Here is a 23978-nt window from a genome sequence, read left to right as displayed (position 1 = left end):
GCAAGACTTAGTGACTTTTGCCCCATTTTACAACCATGCTCGCCCCGGTTGTTAAGCAAATCTCCGCCATTGTTACCTTAGTAACTCCATGGGCCAGCAAACCTGGCTTCCTCCTTGTCTTTTGCTTGTCAGAAGTCCGTTTACAACCATCGTAAATAGGAGTCTGTAAGCAAATTGTCTTCAGGCAGTTGGCTCATAGTCACCCAGCCAACTGTCACTTCTATAGAACTAGAACTCACCATCTGATGATTGGCCCAAAGTCACCCAGCCAGCTTTCACAGCTAAGACAGAACTAGAACTCACCATCTCCTGGTGAATGGCCCAAAGTCACCGAGCCAGCTTTCACAGCTAAGACAGAACTAGAACTCACCATCTCCTCGTGATTGGCCCAAAGTCACCTAGTCAGCTTTCACATCTAAGGCAGAACTAGAACTCACCGCCTCCTGGTGATTGGCCCAAAGTCACCGAGCCAGCTTTCACAGCTAAGACAGAACTAGAACTCACCATCTCCTGGTGATTGGCCCAAAGTCACCCAGCCAGCTTTCATATCTAAGGCAGAACTAGAATTCACCGCCTCCTGGTGATTGGACAAAATCACCTAGTCAGCTTTCACATCTAAGGCAGAACTAGAACTCATCTCCTCGTGATTGGCCCAAAGTCACCTAGTCAGCTTTCACATCTAAGGCAGAACTAGAACTCATCTCGTGATTGGCCCAAAGTCACTCAGCCAGCTTTCACATCTAAGGCAGAACTAGAATTCACCGCCTCCTGGTGATTGGCCCAAAGTCACCTAGCCAGCTTTCACAGCTGAGACAGAACTAGAACTCACCATCTCCTGGTGATTGGCCCAAAGTCACCTAGCCAGCTTTCACAGCTAAGGCAGAACTAGAACTCACCATCTCCTGGTGATTGGCCCAAGGTTACTCAGCCAGCTTTCACATCTAAGGCAGAACTAGACTTCACCGCCTCCTGGTTTCTAGGCCCAGCACATCCAATGCTACCCCTAAGCGTCTCATTTCCTGGGGGCATAATATTCTCTTCTCGCTGACTGCCCAAAGGCCCTGCTACTGGGTGGCCCTGGCTTGTAAACACCATTTATCCAAACAGTAGCTCACATTTTTAGGAAAGAGGGGCCTTCCATTTCCACCCCCATTTCCTGCCGAAGGCCGTCCGTAAAAGAGCCAAGCCTGCCACAAGCAGAAGAAAATACCGTACTTGGTCTTTTGGGGGGCTGTGGGATCCCTCGTTTCTCCTTCCCACCAAAACTTGACGAACTTTAATTCAAATTTATGAGTAATTTATCTCCCCTCTCCCTCTATTTTTCTGCTCCTTTCCAAACAAAAAAACCTCCCGTCTCTTCCCATCCCGGTTTGCTCCGTTTCCCAAAATTTTATTTATTGGTCTGACAGGAAGGAGAGAGGAGGGCGGGACGCCTCATAATAGGGCTGAGTTCCTAGGAATTTCGTGCTGGCTTCGCTTCCTCCCAATTTGCTTTTTTTTTTCTGGTTGTCGGGTTGAGTTTTTGGAAAGCTTTGGACATCCTGTCGGGAGCAAGGGTGCGATTCAGCCGGTATAACAACTGTTTCGTCGAGTGCATCTTCTCACGTGCGTTTGTGCGCACTCCGCATTTTAAAAAGTTAAGACTTAGCTTCAACTGCAGCTGAAGGGAAACAAGCTGAGGTGCGGCAAACAGCTGATCGTCGGAACAAGGAGTTTGCCCGAACTGGGTGACGGGTGAATCCCACCCCTGGTTGGGAGCCTGCAAAGTCGAAATTTTTGTCGTTGCCACTTGGCGGAAAGGGCCTAAAATGTGGGCCCCGAAATGCGGCTTGTTCTTCTCCCCGTCAGTGGGATATATTCTTTTTTCCTTCCTTTTAATTCAATATTGCCATTTTATTGTTTTTTTGGTGGGGTGGGGGGAAATCGTAAGGCTAGTGATGGGCTGGAAGTCGCCCCGCATGGTTAACTGTCGCAATTTAGCCGGAAATTTCTCTTAAGCGAGACCATCGTTAAGTGAGATTTGGATCCATTTTCTGGCGTTTCGTGCCGACCTTGGGAAATGAATCACTGTGGCTGTTAACAGTTCACCCGCCAGTGCATGCAGTCCTCGGCTTAATGACCACAAAGGAGTCCCAAATTTATTTTGCTCAGCAGAGCCGTCGTTAAGTGAGTTACGGCCCGTTTTATGACCTCGTTTTCTCACCATTGTTATTTGGATCGTCGCAGTGAAGCGAGTTTTGCCCCATTGGGTGAGCTTTCTGGCCACAGTAAATTGCTAAGTGAATCACCGCAGTTGTGTTAAGTTAGTAACACGGTCGCTAAGCAAATCCAGCTTCCCCATTGACTTTGCTCATCGGAAGGTCGCAAAAGGGGATCAGGGGACCCCAGGATATTGCGACGCTCATAAATAGGAGCCAGTTGGCAAACATCTAAATCTTGATCGTGTGACGACGAGGCTGTTGCAACGGCCGTAAGTGGGAAAAACGGTCATAAGCCACTGTTTTCAGTGCTGTTGTATGTGCAGACGGTCACTAAACAAATAGTTGTAAATTGAGGACTACCTGTGGTATTTGGCTGGGTCATTATTTGACCCAGTGCCTCTTTTGGTGCCAGCTGAAGTAAATTGGTGAGGGGAAAAGGCAGGAAGGCGGGAATTTAGCCTGTAAACCTCCTAAACGCTGATTGAGAAACGAGGATCCTCCTTGGATAGGAGCACTCTCTCTGAATACCTGAAGTGTCTTCCCTCAGGAAGGCTGCTGCTTTGGATTGGTTCTTCTTTAAAAAAAAAAAAGGAATAAATTTGCTGTTTGAGATGGTCTCGGGGCACCTAATAATGTGGTGAATAATGGCGAATGGCATAGAATTAAGGAGAAATTTCCGAACGGTGGGAGCCCTTAACCAGTGGAACAACCTGCCACCTGAAGTTGTGGGTTCTCCATCACCGGAGGTTTCCAAGAAGAAATAATAGTAGAATAGAGAGAGTAGAGTAGCGTAGAATTACAGAATAGTGGAGTGTAGAGCGGAGGAGAGGAGAATCACAGAATAAAATAGAGTAGAATTACAAAATAGAGCAGAGTAGCGTTGGAAGGGACCTTGGAGGTCATCTAGTCTAACCCTCCCCCCCTGCTTAGGCAGGACATCCTATACCAGTGGTAGCTAACCTTTTTGGGGCTCCTGTGCCAAAAAATTGTGCGCGCTTGTACACTTGCCTGCATGTTCCAGCACCCAGAAGGCAATATGCCCCCCCCCACGCCCCCTACGCATGCACGCACAACCCCACCACCCACCGCCCACTTACCTGCACTGCGCCCCACAGCTGATTTTCGGCCTTCCCATGGCTTGAGGAAGGCTTCTCTGCAGGCTGTGCAGGCTGAAAACTAGGCCCGTTTTTCCACTTCCCGGATTTTCGGGGAAAAAAAACAGGAAATGATGAAACGGGGCTAGTTTTCGGCCTACCAAGCTTGCAGGAGCCTGCAGAAGCCTTTCTCAAGCCTTGGGGAGGCCGACAAAAGGCCTCAAACGGCTGAAAATCAGCCGTGAGGCGGCGGCGCACATGCACGGTGCCATAGGTTCGCCATCACGGCCCTAAAGCATTTCAGCCAAATGGTTATCCAATCTCTTCTTAAAAACTTCCAGTGTTGGAGAGAGAGAGAGAGAGACAGGGAGAGACAGAAAGAGGGAGATAGAGACAGACAGACAGACAGACAGACAGACAGACAGACAGACAGACAGACGTGGGGGTAACTCCAGTTGATTCAGTGGGGCTGATTTCTATAGCAAGGATATGGCCACCATGGAGCGCCGAATTTAGGAGAAATTTGTTCACTGACTTTTGTTCTATTTTACAATTCGCTGCTCTTTTGTTAAGCGAATCACAGCAGTCCTTAAGTTAGCCAGCCGGTCGTTAAGCGAATCCAGGTTTCCCCATTGACTTTGCTTGTCGGGAGGTCACGAAAGGGGATCACGTTGCCGCCGTCATAAGTGTGTGAATCAGTGGCCAAGCATCCAAATGTCGATCACAGTGACCGTAAGCATGCTGCAACGGTCGTAAGCGTGAAAAATGTCTGAAGTCCCTTTTTTTTTTCCAGTGCTGCTGTAACTTCAGACGGTCACTAAACGAAGTGCCATAAGTCGAGGACTGTCCTTAAAGGAGCAGTGGCCCAATTTAGAAAGCATTTCCTGTTTTGGTTGGTTCAAGTGAACTCATCTTGACCTCCTTTCTTCCTTTTTAAAAAACGATTCAGCATTGAGATTATTACCCTGTCTGGCTACCTTTCCACGACGGGCTTAACTAAGTTAAACCCAGGGCACCCGTAATCCTAATCTATTCGGAGGAAGGAATCGATAATCCGCAGCCTCTTTCGTTCCCTTGATTGTTCGGGGCGTGGGGTCAACCCGGAAAATGGATTAAATCCGCAAACCGGGTTAAATTGCATTGGGCATTGAAAGCCATGTGTTAAATGGTTAGATACAGACAATCAGAGTTGGAAGAGGGACCTTGTAGGTCATCTAGTCTAACCCCTCCTCCCAAGCAGGAGACCCTACACCCATGATGGCGAACCTATGGCACGCGTGCCACAGGTGGCACGCCAGAGCCATTTGTGCTGGCATGCAAGCCGCGGGCAAACTTACCTCACTGCGCATGCACGCGCCTCACACCTGATTTTCGGCCTATTTGAGGCCTTTTTCGGCCTCCCAGAGGCTTGAAGGAAAGCCTTTGCAGGCCAAAAAATAGGGCCGTTTTTCCGGAAATACTTGGAAGTGATGAAACAGGCCCATTTTTCAGCCTGCAAAGGCTGAAGAAGTTTTCCTCAAGCCTCTGGGAGGCCATAAAAAGGCCTCAAACTGGCCAAACATCAGCTGGGAGGCACAGTGCAGGTAAGGGGGGGGTTGCACACGTATGCGCAGGGGGCGTGAGGGGGCGTGCATTGCTCACAGTGTTTGACACAGGAGCCCAAAAAGGTTAGCCACAACTGCCCCACACCGTTTCTGACAAATGACTGTCCAATCTCTTCTTAAAAGCCTCCCGTGACCTCTAACTTCTGGAGGCGAGTTCAGAATAATAGAATAATTGAGTTGAACTACAGATTAACAGAGTTGGAAGGGACCTTGTAGGTCATCTAGTCCAACCCCCCGCCTAAGCAGGAAGACCCTACGCCATTTTCTGACAAATGGCAGTCCAATCTCTTCTTGAAAGTCTCAATGATAGCGCTCCCACAACTTTAAATTATGCAACTGTGCCTTGACAAGACACACTTGTGTGGACACACGCCTTGCAAAAAACCCTGGTCCAGTGTTGTGTGCCCCTGATGGCACAGGTGCTCCTTGACTTAACGACGGTTCGGTTAGTGTCCGAAGTGACAACAGCCCTTAGCAGCGTTTTTCCAGACTTACCGACCATTGCAGCATCTCTCTCCATGTTCAGACGATCGAAATTCAGACGTTTGGCCACTGGTTCATATTTACGATGGTTTCAGGGTGCCCGGGATGTCCCGTGTTCCCCTTTTGCGACCGTCCGACGAGCCAGGTTCGCTTAACAATTGTGTTACTCAACAAATGTAGGGATTCACTTAACAACAGTGGCAAGAAAGGTTGGAAAATGGGGCCAAGCTCATCTAAAAATTGTCTCACTTAACGACGGGGAACAGCAAGCTTTCAAGGTGGGTTGAGCCGAGGTAGAGGGACCGGGACAAAGTCACCCAGATTTTGGGTGGGCTTAATTGTGGGCTCGATTGTGGTCGTTATACGAGGACCCCTGTATTGGAAAAAAAAAAATCTTTGTCCAGCCCTTGTGCCCCTGATAGTAACCAGATACAAAGGGATTTTTAGAAGTTAGTCAAATTTCCAGTAGCCCCTTTCAAAATACAGGCAGTCCTCAATTTACAACGGTTCATTTTAGTGACCAAAGTTACAATGGCACTGAAAAAGGTGACTTAACAGCCTTTTTTCACACTTATGACCCCTGCAGCATTCCCCCATTGTCACGTAATCAAAATCCAGATGCTTGGCAACCGACTTAACGACCGTGACCAGAAAAATTGCCTCCCTGAACCAAGGTCTCACTTAGCAACATCAATCTTGGCCTCCACTGTTGGTCAATTTGTCGAGGACTGCCTGTAACGACAACGGCTTATAGAATTGTGTGTTTGTGTTTTAGCGCACAATGAAGGGATTGGCAAAGCAGGGTTGGCTTCCCAGCTGAATTCACAGAAGTCTGGCTTGTAAATGAGCTGCTGAATGGCATTATTTTTATTGTATTATTATTAATAGCTCGATACCCATGCTTGGCCACAAAGCTATGTGGTCAGGCTTAGTTTTTGGGGAGGAAAATAAAGGGGAAAAATATTCCGCCTCTGCCTACCAGCATCCATCGGTATTCATCTGGCTAGCATCCTGTCAGTGTGTGAGAGAGTTAAGGGCTGTTTGCAAACTGAAACAGTATTGGCTGTGTGAGCAAGGAGACAGCAAGGAGCCTGGGTGTGGCTTAGCTCAACTGTTCTGTACTAAAGCTGCTTGGGGCTGTGAAATTAAGACTGAACTTCCTCTCCTCTGCTTGTGTTTTGCCTTTGGAAGAGATTTCTTTTCAGGTGGGGTGGGGGAGTAGAACTCCTTAGCATCAGAGCGTGTTAATGATAATAATCATATAGGAAATAGTAATGCTCTGATGGTCATTTTGAAGAATTATTTCTTAGTGAGCACCTAGAAGCCAAGAGGAAGATATGTGCCAAATTTCAAGTTTGCAGGCTTTATGGGTCTGGAGATTTTGTGATGATGCAACAGTGGTATTTTGCTTTTATATATATAATTATGTGACATTTAGACAGCTATAAGTCTCTAAGACGGTAATAAACTGATTGATAGACAGCTGTAAAATAAATGTGCTCTCGTTGCCCAATCAGCTTGTGAAGTTAGGACTGTTGTGTTAAGCTACAGACAGTCCTCAACAACGGGAGCCCCAAAATATACGTTGCTAAGCTGGACAGCCGTTAAGTCTGTTTTGTCCCATTTTACGACCTTTCCTGCCGCTGTTGTTAAGCAAATCACTGCAGTGGTTAAGTGAGCCGCACGGTTGTTAAGCAAATCCGGCTTCCCCATGGACTTCACTCATCGGAAGGTCTCCAAAGGGGTTCACGCCAACCGTCATAAATAAGAGTCACCGGAATTGTCATAAATACGAGTTAATTGCTGAGGGTCTGAATTTTGATCACACGTCCACAGGGATGTTGCAAGTGTGAAAATGTGCAAGTCACTTTTTTCAGTGCCGTTGTCCCTTCAGATTGTCGCTAAACAGCTGGTTGTAAGTCGAGGACAACCTGCATATGGTTTATTAGCCACGGTTTATGAAATAAGCCACAGTTTAGCTTGGGGGGGGTGGAAACGGGATGGACAGGTGATCTGCTAACACCCCAAAAGCCAAACCATCAGCAACCCCATGCGAGACTCTCACCTGAAAAAAAGAAAGTCGGATCATTTTTGTGAGGCGGCCTGCCTCCGCAAGCAATGCCGGCAGGCTATGAGCGGTGGCAGGGAGTTCCCAAGGTGGCTGGGAGGTGGAATGCCAACTCTCCTCCCTTTCAAGCCCTCTGATTGGCTAGCCCCAAATCCTCTGTCTGTGAAATTATATGCTGGCTTGTGCGAATTCACGCCAGAAGACTCTATTTAAAGTTGCCGAGCACGGATTGCGTTCAACCTCAAAATGGTACACTGGAAGGACCCAAGCAACTGGTTTTTCCTCCTCCTGCCAGGGTTTGAAACACACACACACACACACGCATAAAAAAAACACGACACAACCTATCGCTTGTGATTCATCACCTGGTTCTTCAATTCCGGTGGAAACTTACAGCTTGGTGATCCGTTTCCCGCCCTCTCCTTTGGTACATACCAAAAGTCCTTCTGTGGATCCTTGTGGGTTTTTTTAATTGTTTTTGTGGGAAACAAAAACTTTTGGGGGGCAGGCAGGGCGAGGTGGGGTGGGGGACACAAGCCCCAATTCACTGAAAGTGGATTAAAATGCGTTTTTTTTAGAAAGGAGTTGACCAGGCGCAGAGGCCCGCTAGATCTCAGGCGCGGCGTTTCGAGCATTTGGACTCGCCACGCGACGGACTGAAAGTGTCCTTGGGTGCCGAGAGCTAATTGCTCTCTTATGTCGGGGGTGTCAATCCTGATCTCATTGAGGGCCGCATCAGGGTTGTGTTTGACCTTGGGTGCGGCCAGCTTGACGGTACTCGTGTCGGGGGCAACCTGTGGTGGCTTGAGCGCTCTGCCTGTCAAAACAGGTTCCCGAGCTCCGTTTTCAGCTGCAACGGCCTCCTGCATCCCTCTGCCCGTGAAAACGGAGACCGTTGGCCCAGGCCTCGCGGGCTGGTCCTTCGCTGTTTTCAGGGCGGCCCGCGGAAAGTAAACGCCAGTTGTCAAAGCTTCCGGATGTTGATGACATGATTGATTGAGGGCGACGCAGTAACAGTCATAAGCGTGAGAAAAAGTGACGTCACTTTTTTTCAGTGCCCTGCTGCCTTTGAAAGGTCACTAAAACCGTCACAAGTCAAGGACTAACTGCATTATTATTGTTATTGTTGTTATTATCTCTTATTCATTAAACATGAAACAGTCAACTGAACATTTTAAAATGTACCACAAATATCATTGAGTGGTGCTGATGCTTGATGCGGGTATCAACCAAGTTGTTGTTGTTGTTTGTTGTTGTTGTTGCTTCTTCTTCTTCTTCTTCTTCTTCTTCTTCTTCTTCTTCTTCTTCTTCTTCTTCTTCTTCTTCTTCTTCTTCTTCTTCTTCTTCTTCTTCTCCTCCTCCTCCTCCTCCTCCTCCTCCTTCCCCTCTTTCTCTTTCTCCTCCTGCTCCTCTTCTCTGCCTCCTTCTCCTCCCCTCTTTTTTCTTCTCCTTCCTCTTCTTCCTCCCCTTCTCCCTTTTCTCCTTCTCCTTTTTCTCCTCCTTCTTCCTCCTCTCCTCCTCCCCCTCTCCTCCTTTCTCTTCCTCTCCTCCTCCTCCTCTTCTCTGCCTCCTTCTCCACCCCTCCTTTTTCTTCTCCTTCTTCCTCCTCCCCTTCTCCTTTTTCTCCTCCTCCTCCTTCTTCCTCCTCTCCTCCTCCCCTCTCCTCCTCCTTCCTCTTCCTCTCCTCCTCCTCCTCTTCTCCTTTTTTTTCTCCTTGCTCTTCTTCCTCCCCTTCTCCCTTTTCTCCTTCTCCTCCTTTTTCTCCTCCTCCCCCTCTCCTCCTTTCTCTTCCTCTCCTCCTCCTCCTCCTCTTCTCTGCCTCCTTCTCCTCCCCTCCTTTTTCTTCTCCTTCCTCCTCCTTCCCCTCCTCCTCCTCCTCCTCTTCCTCCTTCTTATTGTTATCGTTTCTTCTGCTTTTGTCCTCATTCCTTCGACTCTTTTGCTGTTTTTTCCTGCTATGGTAACGTATCAGACTTGATCCCTTTTATCAAGCGGGGCTTGGCACAGTGACCCAGTTGCACAAAAAGCGATAGGAAAAATAAAAGTAATCAGAACGCTTTCTTAGGAGAACGAGTGGCCACGCTGGGGTTAAACCCATAGTAAAGAGGTTGGCACGGAGTTTCTCCACCTTGACAACTTGAAGATGGGCGGACTTGAAAGCTGTGGCACAATTGTGAAACTCCTGGCGTAGCATAAGTATTTCCTTGGAATTGGATCCACCGAGTTTGCCAGCTTCCCTGGCTGGTTGTAAAACCATTGAAGGGACTTCCTGCTCAGCCCTGCCTGTGAGTGGGAAAAGAATCCGGCCTGGCTACTCACAACAACAAACCACCACCTTCCTCCTGGTAGTAACGGCTAGGTAGCGCATTCGTCTGTGTAAACAAATCCAGTTAAAATTCCCAGTCCCCGGCCACCTGAAGTCGTGAACGCCCCATCGCTGGAAGTTTTTAAGAAGAGACTGGACAGCCATTTGTCTGACATGGGATGTAGGGTCTCCTGCCTGAACAGGGTTGGACTAGAAGACCTCTATGGTGCCTTCCGAGCTCTATTCTAGTCTTAATTTGGGGTTTTCCGATTCACGAATTTGATTTAGTGGCAGATTATGGGCGAGCCAAATTTGAGCCTCCATGAACAAACCAGGCTCCTCACCCCTACAATAAACACCAGCTATTATTCTTAGTTTATCTGGGATCAGCCAACTGTACCGGTGCCACAGACACTGTAATTCTCTCTTAAGGAAGTCCTGTAAACACGCGACGTTCCAGTTCCACTTACAACCGTTCACTGAGTGGCCGTTCAACGTTAAACAGGGCCCTGCAAATAAAAGGGAGCGATGAGCAATTTTCCCCTTGACCGTTGCAGCATCCGTGTTGCCAAAATTTGGACGCTTGGCGACTTGGCTGTGATTCACTTAACGATGGTGCCAAGGAAAGTCACACAATGAGGCGAAACTCGCTTAACAACCGTCTTGCTTAACAACTCTGGGCACCGTTGTTGTTCTACGTCAAGGGCTCCCTTATTGACAATTATTTGCCACTATAGGTGTCCTATCCGAAGCTCCAATGCTATTTTTAAGTCCATAGAAACGATGCAAATTGTGTTGGGCCAGGGGACACAATCCACTTAACGACTAGGCGCAGTCTGCCTAACCTAACCATGGTTTGTTCAACCAGCTGCAAAATTCACTTAACAAGTGGTCTTTGCTGAGCATCCTAAATTTTGGGTTATCCGAGCCAGAGATGAATCTGACTTATAACCTGGTTCAGGTGCAGTTTACCTGACCTAATCATGGTTTGTTCCATCAACTGCAAAATTCACTTAACTATGTCATCGATGAGCACCCCAAACTTTGGGCTATATCCGTACTGTAGATGAATCTGACTATAACTTGGTTTGGGCACAGTCTGCTTGACCAAACCATGGTTTGTTCCACCAACTCCAATCGGCCAGCAACCTGAGCCCTTTAAGGGTTGGAACACCCCCCCACACCAAGCGAAATCTCCTTTATAAGCTTAATGTGACGCCCACGTCTGCCTTGCACATCCGTCTCCAGCCTTAACACACGTGTGTCAGGTGTGTTATAAAGCCTTAGCAAGGCCATATCTAGAGTCCTGTATCCAGTTTTGATCACCACAGTATAAAAAAAGATGTTGAGACTCTAGAAAAAGTGCAGAGAAGAGTAACCAGGATGATAAGAGGAATGGAAGCTAAAACATATGATGAACGGTTGCAGGAACTGGGCCTGCCTAGTCTAGGGAAGAGAAGGACCAGGGGAGACATGATAACAGTCTTCCAATATTTGAGGGGCTGCCACAGAGAGGAGGAAGGGGTCAAGCTATTTTCTAAAGCACCTGAAGGCCAGACAAGGAATAATGGATGGAAACGGAACACAGAAGAGATTCAACCTGGAAATAAGGAGGAATTTTTTACAATCAATGGAACAGAAGTTGCCTTCGGAAGTTGTGGAAGCTTCATCACTGGAGGCTTTCAAGTAGAGATTGGACTGCCATTTGTTAGAAATGGTGTAGGGTCTCCTGCTTGGGTGGGGGGTTAGACTAGATCAGCAGTTGCCAACTGGAAGGCCGTGGCCCACTGGTGGTCCATGAGAAAATTTAGGTGGTCCATAGAGAAATCTCAACCCCAGAGCATCCCCCCCAAAGCAATTAATCCAAGCTGCACATGAACACAAGTCTGCGCCGCCCACATGGCCCATGGGAGCCCTTCCCACCCATTCAGTCCTTACCTGGCAAACTTGCCTGCTAAGTTGCTATTTTTCCTTTTTCCAACCCTCAGCTGTTCTGCTGTGCCAGGAGATTTAGATTAGCTAAAAAGCAGGAAATGGTTGGATTTCTTGCTTTCTTGCTAGTCTTTAGATTGCTTTTAAGCAGAGCCAAACCTTCCTTAGGACTGAAGCAGTGCAGACTCAGCTAGCCGATGGCAGAAACACAGATCTCTAAATAAATCTGTAATTCTGTGAGCAACTCAATTCTCCCTGCCTGCTGTGCCTGATTCGGGGTAAAAGTTGCTCTTTTAAAAAAAAATCAATATATAAATATTTATAATATTTACATGCAAGCCATGCCCAGCCAGTCACACGACCACCAAGCCACACCCATAAATTAGGCCACACCCACAGAACCGGTTAGTGGTCCCCAGGATTTAAAAATATGAGTTTGGTGGCCCCTGAGGTCCAAAAGGTTGGCGACCACTGGACTAGATGACCTACAGGGTCTTTTCTGAATGGCGACCACTGGACTAGATGACCTACAGGGTCTTTTCCAACTCTGTTAATCTGAATGGCTAAATTGAGGCCTTCTCTGGATTTGCACCAGACCCTGAATCCTAATCTTAGCATGCAGGATCCTGGCCTTGTACAGCCCTGACCAAGGAGAGATTCAACCTGGAAATAAGGAGAAATTTTCTGACAGGGAGGACTATCAACCCATGGAACAGAAGTTGCCCTCGGAAGTTGTGGGAGCTTCATCCCTGAAGGCTTTCAAGAAGAGACTGAACTGCCCTGTGTCAGAAGTGGTATAGGATCTCCTGCTTGGGCAGGGGGTTGGACTAGATGACCTACAAGGTCCCTTCCAACTCTGATTATCTGTTTAAAAAAATCTGTTAAATCTGTCTGTGTCCGAAGAGGCACGGAGTTCCCAAGAACCGACCCTCCCCGAGGAATCCTTCCTGCACTTGGCAATGATGCCTTTTTATTTTTTTCCCCTCTGGCAGATCTATGTGTGGTCTCCTCTGACACACCGGGGGAAAAGTTGGCACGGCGGGTTTTGGGCTGGAATAAACCTGTTCCGGGCAGGGTTGCAACACCCATCTGTGCAAACGCGGCCTACTTTTTTTCCTTTTTAAAAGTGGCAAAGCTCGCCTTTCCCGAAGGGCTGAGAAAAGCAAACCCAACCCAGCCGAGTGCCCACTAAGCAGACTAGCCGGCTCGGCTGGAATTTTGCCCGGCGGTTGGCAGCACGGGCTTTGCCTTTCATGTTGGCATGTGCTTATTTGGGGCAAGCAGCCTGGCGCTGGGCTGAGTTGCCCGACTGGTTGGCGCAGCCCTGCCTAACAGATGCCCGCAGAAGAGGAGAAACAAGGGCCCCGTTCTTGGCGGTGGGAGGGTAATGCCACCCCCATCCCGAAGCCAACAGGCCCGGACATGGTTCGTGCTCAGACGGACGGCCATCTTGTCTTTTTTTTCCTTCTCCCCCGACCCACCGAAACTCTTTCTCCTTTTACCAGGGGGGGTCCCCGAATTACAACCGCAGCCTGGATCTTTCTCTTGACGCAGGATGAGAGACGGCTCTTCAGTAAATTCTGCCCCCAACCCTCCACGGGAAAGCCTTTTCTGGCCACTGTTTTGTTTTTATAATGCTTTATTGAGTTAAATTTCCATTTAATACATAACACCAGTAGTTATTAAAAAGCGCTGTGACATTAGATATACATTTATGTGTCCTACCAAAACTTACAATACACAATACTTTCATACCCTCTTTATCTATTATATACATTATTTACATTTTCTATGCTTATATCTATTATCAATCCAAATAAACCATGTTTCCCATACAATACTATTGTATTCTGTGTCTGCTTTCGCTTTTAATTCCATAGTCAATTTATCCATTTCCACACACACTAAAAAAAATTTTTTTTGATTATTAAGCTTTCAGGTGGTATGGTGTTTTTTCTTCCAGTGCTGATCATATGAAATTCTTGCTGCTGTTAATGTAACATAAGATATTTTGTCTTTCTGTTATAGGTTTTTTTATTATTATTATTATTCCTTAAAGGAATAATTCTGGGACAAAATCAATTCTGTTTTTAGTTAACTCTTCTAATCACGTTTCCAGTATTTTTTCACTTTGAGGCATGTCTACCATGAATGAAAGAAGGTATACCTTGTTGTTGTCCGCACTTCCAACAGTTTGGTTTTAAATTTGGGTAGATCTTAGCCAGCCTGGAGGGTTCCAACTACCAACGATAGAACATTATATGCCGCCGATTTTGTTATTTTATATTTCACATTCCAGATCTTTTCCCATTCTCCCAGATCAATAGTATCTGGCCACCATTGTTAGGTGGATCTCTGCGGTTGTTGAATTGGTCAGATGGTTATTAAGTGAATCTGGCATCCCCTATTGGTCACAAAAAAGGAATTGTGTGACCTCGGGATGCTGCATCCCCCACCATAAATACAAGCCAGGTGCACCGAGCGCCTGAATTTTGATCACGGGATCACGGGCATGCCTCAAGGGTCGTAAGGGTGAAACAATCATGTCTCTTATTTTTCAGTAGTATTGCAACTTTGAACAGTCCCTAAATGAACCAACCATTATAAATTGAGAGCTACCTGTAATCAATGCAAGGGATTATATCACGAGAGGAACCTCTGAGCAGGGAATGTGGAGGAAGACTCCCAAGTAAAAGTCACAAAGGAAGAATAAAATAGAATGGAAGAAATAGATAAGGAACAAGGATAGGATAGGATAGAATGTAGAGTAGAATATAGAATAGAACAGAATAGAATGTAGAATAGAATAAAACAGAATAAAATATAGAACAGAATAAGAAATAGAAATAGAATTAGAATAGAATAGAATAGAATAGAATAGAATAGAATAGAAAGTAGAAGAATAGAGTAGAATTAATAGAATGGAGTAGAATTAATAGAATAAAATAGAAGCAGAGCCAAATATAGTATGGAATAAAATATAGAATAGAATAAAATATAGAATAGAATAGAATATAGAGTAGAATATAGAATAAGAGTAGAATAGAGTAGAATTAATAGAATGGAGTAGAATTAATAGAATAGAAGCAGAGCAGAATGTAGAATTTAGAATAAAATATAGAATAGAATAAAATATAGAATAGAATAGAATATAGAGGAAAATATAGAGTAGAATAGAGTAGAATTGAATAGAATAGAATAGAATAGAAGCAGAGCAGAATATAGAATTTAGAATAAAATAACTTTATTGTGACTTGTACACTGATCGGCATACATTAAGGTGAAATTTCATTGCATCCAAGCTCTCAAATAGTCACCTCCTCCAATATACACTACGTAATGTAACAGAATAAATACATACATACAGATTAATACAGAATTATGCACATACCCACGTACATTATATGTCAAATAGGGGTTGGGGGTCCGAATCAAGGAATTGGGGGGGGGAGTTTATGCTCGGCGCCCTCCTGGAAGTGATGCAGCTCAGCTTTGAGCAGGATTGGCATCTGCTTCCTGTCCCCCATTAGTTCAACAGAATGACAAGAGTCGGAAGGGAACTCTGGAGGTCTTGTAGTCCAACCCACTACTCAAGCAAGAGACCCTATACCACAAATTGCAGCCTTTGGATGTTTATGTGGGATGCGGGGCAAATTGCCAAGAGGTGTGCAGAAAGACCAATTGAGGATGGGACCAGGCAGAGAGCATAAAAAGGAGCCATGGTGGCATCGTGGTTAGAACGCAGCATTGCAGGCTGACTCTGCCCACTGCCAGGGGTTCGATACTGACCGGCTCAAGCCTTCCGTCCTTCTGACGTCGGTAAAACGAGGACCCCGACGGTTAGGGGGCAAGAGGCTGACTCTGTAAACTGCTTAGAGGGGGCTGTAGAAGCCCTATGAAGTGATATATAAGTCTAAGGGCTATTACTAACCACCATCTCTCTATCATCTATCTCTCTGTCTATCTACATTATCACTGTCTGTTTATCTTTTTATGTTATATCTGTCTGTCTGTCTCTATCATCTTTCAACACTGGAAGTTTTTAAGAAGAGATTGGACCAACCATTTATCTGAAATAGCATAGAATCTCCTCTCCTGCCTAAGCAGGGGGCTGGACTAGAAGACCTCCAAGGTCCCTTCCAACTTCGTTATTCTATTCTATTCTATTCTATTCTATTCTATTCTATTCTATTTCTGTTGTATTCTGTTCTATTTCTGTTGTATTCTGTTCTATTCTATTCTATTCTATTCTATTCTATTCTATTCTATTCCTTATTCTATTTCTATTCTATTCTATTCTATTCTATTCTATTCTATTCTCTATTATATTTCTATCATCAACTGCCTACCTGCTTGCCCATCCATGCATCCATCCATCCCTCTCAAGAGCTCTGGAGCATAGTTAGAATGCAGTATTGCAGGCTAATTCTGCCAACTGTGAGCAGTTTGATCCTGACTGGTGGAAAAAGCCGTTGAGAAGGGACCGTCCTTTGTTTTTTTACCACTGGTTCCATGGGCGTGGCGTGGTGGGCATAGCAGGAGAAGGTTACCGCAAAATCCCCTTCCCTCCCCCCACTAACCTGCTTTCCAGCTCCGTTCTCCTGGGCAGGGCAACCAAAGAAGACCCAGCCGATCAGCTGAGACTCGATGGGAGGCAGAGAAGAGATGGGGTTGGCAGGGCCAGTCAGAGGTGGATTTTGCCGGTTCTCCAAACTACTCAAAATGTCCGCTACCGGTTCTCCAGAACTGGCTGAATCCCACCTCTGATAAGAGGCCCCATAGTCTTGTGCTGCATAACGGGTGGGGGTAGAAAGAAAGTCAGAAGGGACTTTCCCTGGTTTCTCAGGAGGTAAAAGAGACGGCGGGAGAATTGTACTTTCAGACTCGCAAAGTTCTCTTCTTCACGATAAAGTAGAATGAGCCTATCTGGTCTACCTGGCAGGGCTAACACAAGAGCCTTTAAAGAAAAAGTCACTAAACCAGGCCCTGCTCAAGTCGTTTTGCACCCGAATCATCAGAAACTGATCCATCGTTTGGAGTGCAAAGCGCGTTGCCCATGTAAATGTGCGCCGGCCCAGAGCTACGGTTGCCCTTGTGGGCAGAGCTCTTACAAACAAACCGAGATTCTAGGCTTGATGCCGGGGAGGTTTTTTGGGTTTTTTTGAAGGAACCTTTGTGGTTTGATCCAAAACTTGTCCGATTCACTTTTTTTCTGTTGGAACAATGCAAGAAACATCCCTCTGCTAGTCACATTTTGTAGATGGGACTCTCCGACTCGGCTTTGCCATCTGTTGTCGGGTTGGTTGGTTTGTTCCCTGTTGCCCAGACGTTGCTCTGTCTATCGGCTGTCTTGAAATCTGTTTCTCTGTTCGACTCACCGGCAAGTGTGCAGCTGGGGTTGTGCAACTGCTCGCTTCCCCAAAATGCCTGTGCCCCCGCCATCCCTTGTGCTTTAGTTGAGAGGCCCTCCTCCTCTTCCACCTCCCCCTCTGATCCTTCTCTTCTTCCTCTTCCCCCTCTTCCTCTTTCTCTGATTCTTCTCCTCCTCCGTCTCTTTCTCCCTCTGATCCTCCTCTTCTGTCACCTCTTCCTCCCCCTCCCCACTCTTCCCCCTCTTCCTTCTCCTCTTCCCCTCCCCCTTCCCCTGATCGTTCTCCTCCTCCTTCTCTTTCTCCCTCTGATCCTCCTCCTCCTCCTCTTCTACTTCCCCTCCTCTTCCTCCTCCTCTTCTGTCTCCTCTTTCCCCTCCCCACGCTTCCCTCTCCTCTTCCTCCTCTTCCCCCTCCTCTTCCTCTTCCCCCTCTTCCTCTTTCTCCAATTCTTCTCCTCCTCCTTCTCTTTCTCCCTCTGATCCTCCTCCTGCTCCTCTTCTGCTTCCCCTCCTCTTCCTCCCCCTCTTTCCCCTCCCCAGGCTTCCCTCTCCTCTTCCTCCTCTTCCCCCTCCTCTTCCTCCTCCTCTTCTCCCTCTCCCTCTTCCCCCTCTTTCTCTGATTCTCCTCCTCCTTCTCTTTCTCCCTCTGATCCTTCTCTTCCTCCTCTTCTCCTTCCCCTCCTCCTCTTCTGTCTCCTCTTCCCCCTCCCCACTCTTCCCTCTCCTCTTCCTCCTCTTCCTCTTCTCCCTCTTTCTCTGATCCTTCTCCTCCTCCTTCTCTTTCTCCCTATGATCCTCCTCCCCACCCCTTCCCTCACAGCAAACGGAAGGTACGGAGAAGACATGTTTTCCTCCATGAGGACAGGTGGCTTGCTGGATTTTGTGCCCTGGGAGCCGGAAATCTCATCTCCGGCCAAGGCCTTGTCACCTTGTCAATCGTCCCTCAGCAGGGATTATGACAAGAAGCTGCTCTGTCGGATTTACTCGGGTGGTATTCTCTGCTGACCCTTCTTAAAACCCCAGGGGGTCTGGAAGGGATTGGGGACTCTTCCAAAGCCCCCCTCCCAAGTGTATTCAGTTAGTCCTCGACATGAACGCGTTGGCGAAGTTGGCAGGCTCCGAAGGAGGATTTCCTTTCATGGAAGTTGGAAGGGCCTCCCATCTGGAAGAGGCGTTAAGAAGCTGAGGAAACGATTGGTGGTCTCGTCCGTGGATGAAACCATTGACATTTCATCTGCTTAATCAGCCTAACACGGGGGTCTCTGACCCTGGCAATGTTAAGACTTGTGGACTTTAGCTCCCATAATTCCTCAGGCAGCCATGCTTGAGGACTTCAACTCCCAGAATTCCTCTGGCAGCCATGTTGCAGACTTCAACTCCCAGAATTCCTTAGGCAGCTATTCTTGGGAACTTTAACTCCCGGAATTCCTCAGGCGGCCATGCTTGAGGACTTGAACTCCCAGAATTCCTCTGGCAGCAATGTTGCAGACTTCAACTACCAGAATTCCTCAGGCAGCTATTCTTGGGAACTTCAACTCCCGGAATTCCTCCGGCGGCCATGCTTGTGGACTTCAAGTCCCAGAATTCCTTAGGCTGCCATGTTGGGGACTTCAACTCCCAGAATTCCTCAGGTGGCCACGCTTGTGGACTTCAACTCCCAGAATTCCTCAGGCAGCCACGCTTGTGGACTTCAACTCCCAGAATTCCTCAGGCGGCCACGCTTGTGGACTTCAACTCCCAGAATTCCTTAGGCTGCCATGTTGGGGACTTCAAGTCCCAGAATTCCTCAGGCAGCTCTGCTTGGAAACTTCAACTCCCAGAATTCCTCAGGCGGCCACGCTTGTGGACTTCAACTCCCAGAATTCCTCAGGCAGCTATTCTTGGGAACTTCAACTCCCAGAATTCCTCAGGCTGCCATGCTTGTGGACTTCAATTCCCAGAATTCCTCAGGCAGCCACGCTTGTGGACTTCAACTCCCAGAATTCCTCAGCCAGCATGACTGGCTAAGGAATTCTAGGAGTTGAAGTCCACAAGTCTTAACCTGGTGAAGTTTTGAGACCCCCTAGCCTAACAGATGAATTTAGGGGATTTCCTGCATTCTCCAAAAGAAGAGGCAGACTTCTTTTTTCTTCTTTTTTTTCTTTTCTTCTTTCCTTAGCTTATTCTAGGGGGGGAGAGTTTCTCTCCCTTTGTAAACACATTTTCTGAAGCATGTTTCATGTTGCTTAAAATGAAATTATTACAAGGGAGGGGCTCATTTTTTGAGCAGCGTGAGTGGTTGGTAGGTTTTGTTGTAGCCAGGCCGACAGCTAATGGAGCTGGCGGCAGAGTCGGACAGTTGAGGAGGTTGGAATGGAACCTGGGCCAGTCCTGGAGGCTGAGGAAGGCTCAGACGAGGGCTCTGCGTCAAAGGCAGAGATGGGGCCAGGGCAGGCTGGCAGTCATCAGCTGCCTTTGGGCTCAGACAGCAGTGAGGCGGGGGAGCAGCTGGAGCCTGTTCCCAGCCTGCGCACGCACAGAGCTGCTAAAAGGAAAGAACAGTTACAAACTCAAGGTTGACTTGGGAGTAAGGCCACAGGTGGACGGTGGATGGATCCTCCCATATGTCAGCTTCGGAAGCCATATTGAGGCCAGGTGCTCCCACGCTGCCACATTTGGAGCCTGGGAAAGTGGGAGGGGGGAATTTATTGGAGTGTATGTAGTGAGAAATAATAACATTCTTTTTCTGATTCAAGGTCAGGTTGTGTTGCACCTAAGTGAGAGGAAGTCTTAACTTGAGACAGATTGTGATTGGGCCATGTGATGTGATGATGGGTGCAGGGGATGGATTTTGTAGTTTTTACTTATTGCAAGGAAGCCTGGAACTTTCAGATTTGAGATTCCCCAGTTACTATTCAAAATAAACTTTTGAGAAGATGTCTGTCTCAGAGTTATTGGTTGGAGTGGAGGTTTGCTGGAATGCTGACACCATAGGGATTAAAAGAGGAGCAAAAGGGGAAGAGGCTTTTGCAGGAAGCAATTCCTTCATTGCAGCAGTGTGAAGCCTGTGCATTTCAGAGACTCTCTGCCAAGTCCTTCCTTGTCAGCACTGCGTTTGGAAATATTTACTTGGCAGCTCTCCAGGCTAGATAAGGTCTATGCTCTTAGTTGCACCCTTGAAAGACTGTTTGCCAGGCCTTTGGCTGAAAGTGGATGCCAGAAATTCACCTTCGTTTAATAAGAGGGGTTTTGCCGGGACAAAGAGTCTGCTTAGTGTTTTGGGGAAAGCCTAGGTCAGAACAGGTTTATGTGGTAGTTTCCGCAGCATCCTGGGTGGATTGTAGTCTATAATCTGTGGTTGGTTGGGGAAATCAGAGTTTCTTGATCTATATTCCTACATTAGCAACATGGGGAGCAGAGAGGCCGTCTTTCCTGTTGGGAAACTTGCTCTTTTAATACACCAGGATGGTGTTTAGCCACACAACAATGAGGCTGGTGTGGCTTGTGTCCTAAATGTTGAGGAAGACACATTGTGGAGCTTTACTCCTGAACAATCCACGCTTGAAAAGTTGGGTTTTATGTCGGCAATTCCAGAATAAAATAGAAGTAATTCTGGACTTACAAGGGTTCACTGAGTTCGAAGTATGACGGCGCTGAAAAAAGTGACTTGTCACTGTTTTGCACACTTAATGACTATTGCAGCACCTCCCATGGTCACGTTATCAAAATTCAGCTGTTGTTGTCTTTAGAGACCAGGCCTTCTCTGTGGCGACCCCCCATTCTCTGAAAACAGCATCCCTAGAGCAGAGGTCTCCAAACTTGGCAACTTTAAGACTCGTGGACTCCAACTCCCAGAATTCCCCAGGAAGTAGAGCTGGCTGAGGAATTCTGGGAGTTGAAACCCACAAATCCTAAAGTTCTGTAGCCAGCATTGACTGGCTGAGGAATTCTGGGAGTTGAAGTCCACAAATCTTAAAAGTGGCCACGTTTGAAGATCCCTACTTTAGTCAGTTAACTGGAACTAACTGGAGCTAGCAACTCTCATGTACGGGGGGAATAATTGTTTGGCTGTACAAAATGGGGAGGGAAAGCGCTCGTTGTTGACCCCCTGTGTCTTGATTGACCATGTGTGTCTTGCCTTTGTCTTCACAGCCCTCTGGTGCCAGCATGGAGGGCGGTGTGGATGGCCCCATTGGGATCCCTTTTCCCGACCACAGCAGCGACATCTTGAGCAGCCTGAACGAGCAGAGGAACAACGGGCTGCTTTGCGACGTGGTAATCCTGGTGGACGGGCAGGAATTCCCCACCCATCGTTCGGTCCTAGCGGCTTGCAGCCAATACTTCAAGAAGCTCTTCACCTCAGGGCTGGTGGTCGACCAACAGAACTTGTACGAGATCGACTTTGTGGATGCGGACGCCCTCGCTGCCTTGCTGGAATTCGCCTACACCGCCACTTTGACAGTCAGCACTTCGAACGTCGGCGAGATCCTCAACGCCGCCAAGCTGCTAGAGATCGAGGCGGTGAGGGACGTCTGCACGGATCTCCTAGACCGGAAGATTCTGGCCAAAACGGACCAGATGGATACAGTAGATCAAATTGATCAAAGGAACCATCTCCGAGCAAAAGAATACCTGGAGTTTTTCCAGAGTAATCCCATCAATGGCCAACAGGGCAACTTTTCATGGACCAACCAAGATTTGAGAGACCTTCAGAGGCTCACCTTCCGTGGCCGAGAGGAGGACGAAGAGCCGGATTGCAACGGCATGGACTTCTACTCGCAGGCCGCCCTCAGTGACAGACCAAAGGCAAACGACTGTGATCCCGATGCCAAGCACGCCTTGTGGGACGAGGATGAGGTGACGGGCCCAGGGCCCTTGTTCCCCGCTTCTCAAAATGGACAATTCAGCGGGCGTAGCCTGCCGGTGTCCTTGGGGGAGGATGACGTACCAGCGGGCATTCAGTTGGACCAGCAGGAGGTGGGAGATTCTCCAGCGTTTGCTTCCGGCGGACCCGAGCGAGATGAGGACCCCCGAGAAGTGGACGGCTTGGCCGCCAGCGCGCTCCTGCAGCAAATGATCAATTCGGTGGGACGGCAACAGCTGGCCGATGAGGACCGCAAGGACGACGACGGAGTCATGGATTATTACTTGAATTATTTTAGCACTTCCCAGGAGGGCGGCGAATATCCGTCCTGGTCTCAGAAGGTGGAGAAGAAAATCCGCGCAAAAGCATTCCAGAAATGTCCCATCTGCGAGAAAGTGATCCAAGGAGCGGGCAAGCTCCCACGCCATATTCGAACCCACACCGGCGAGAAGCCGTACGAGTGTAACATTTGTAAAGTTCGGTTTACAAGGTAAGGGGGAACATTTCAGAGGAGAATGAAGCTCTGTGTGTGTGTGTTTTTGTGTGTGTGTGTGTGTGTGTGTGTGTTAATTCCCCTTCCAGAAATTCTAAAACAGTCCACAACTTTGCGACCACAGAGGAACCCGAAATTTCTCTTGCTAATCAAGACAGCCACAGCCAATTTTGCCATAGTTGTTAAATGAACCAGTGCAGTTTGTTAAGTGAATCTGGCCTTGTCAGAAGGTCACCAAAGGGAATCACATGACCCCCGGGACACTACAACCGTCAAAGACATACCAGTTGTCAGGCGTCCAAATTTTGATCAGGTGAACAGGGGGAAGCTTGCAACGGTTGTGTGAAAAACGATCGTAAGTCCCCTTTTTTTTCAATGCCGTTGTAACTTTGAATGGTCACTAAATGAATGCTTGTTAAATCGAGGGCTACCTGTATTTAAACCAATCCCAGGGACAACATAGCTAGAATTCCAAGAATTGGACTGAGATTGGTTGCACGTTCCCTTGTCTTTCTTTTTTAGCTTTTCGATGATACCCTCATCATTGAGGCGATACTCATTTGCTGGGGGCGCGGCGGGTAAAGACACTGAGTTTGTCAGCTGAAGAGCTGACAGCCCAGGTTCGAGACCCAAGGGTCGCGTGACAAGATGAGCTCCCGTTCCTTGTTCCAGCTCCTGCTCAACCTAGCAGCTCGAAAGCATGCAAAGGCGAGTAGATAAATAGGTACCACTTTGGTGGGAAAGTAACAGCGTTCTGTGCGCCTTTAGCTGGTTACGTGTCAGTGCTGGTTCCCTCAGCCAAAAAACAGAGATGACCATCGCCCCCTAGAGACAGACATGACTGACAGGGAATCCTTTATCTTTACTTACTCATACCTTACTCATTTGTCCTCCATATGGAGAATGCCAAGCTGATTTCAACAAGGGTTGTTTAATTTGGTCTTCCTACACTTTTGGAAAGGAAGTTGTTGAAGACATTCCCAAATTTGACTGGCCTCTTTATCATGATCAGAGTGTGCTTGGGCATATTTTTATGTGCTGCACAGACAAGAAAGGCTCTCTTTTAGATCAACGTGCAGTCTACAGATAGTCCTCGAACTTACGATGCAATTAGAATTGGGATTTCTGTCACTAAGTGAGTCCTCATCTGACCGGATCCTATTTTTACAACCATTTATACTGCAGTTGTTAAGCAAATCAGAATAAAATAGCAAAGAGTTGGAAGGGACCTTGGAGGTCTTCTAGTCCAACCCCCTGCTCAGGCAGGAAACCCTATAGCAGTGATGGCGAACCCATGGCACGCGTGCCCCACGTGTGGCACGCAGAGCCATTTGTGTGGCCATGCGAGCCCCAGGCAAACTTACCTCACTGTGCATGCACGCACCTCCCAGCTGATTTTCTGCTGGTTTGAAGCCTTTTTTGGCCTCCCAAAGGCTCAAGGGGAAGCCTCTGCAGCCTTTGTGGGCCGAAAAAAAGGCCCGTTTCATCACTTCCTGTATTTCCAGAAATACCGGAAGTTACGAAACAGGCCCATTTTTCGGCTTCCAAAGGCTGCGGAGGCTTTCCTCGAACCTCTGGGAGGCC

The 23978-nt window shown here is 47.6% G+C and overlaps 1 protein-coding gene across 1 annotated transcript in view; it reads left to right on the top strand.

Annotated features, from left to right (window-relative positions):
* Nucleotides 1–23978, top strand: part of ZBTB7A (zinc finger and BTB domain containing 7A) — a 59630-nt gene that overhangs the window by 27178 nt on the left and 8474 nt on the right. The window contains exon 2 of the mRNA XM_087922599.1: nucleotides 21190–22391. Coding sequence (XP_087778725.1) covers nucleotides 21205–22391 — 1187 coding nt within the window. The 5' untranslated portion in view covers nucleotides 21190–21204. The remainder of the gene's footprint in view (nucleotides 1–21189; nucleotides 22392–23978) is intronic.

This window comes from Pseudonaja textilis, chromosome 1, assembly GCF_049901715.1.
Source record: "Pseudonaja textilis isolate UNSWEBS1 chromosome 1, rPseTex1.2, whole genome shotgun sequence".
Classification (NCBI taxonomy): domain Eukaryota; kingdom Metazoa; phylum Chordata; class Lepidosauria; order Squamata; family Elapidae; genus Pseudonaja; species Pseudonaja textilis.
Note: the sequence above shows the minus strand (reverse complement) of the source record. Positions and strands in the feature narration are given on the sequence as shown.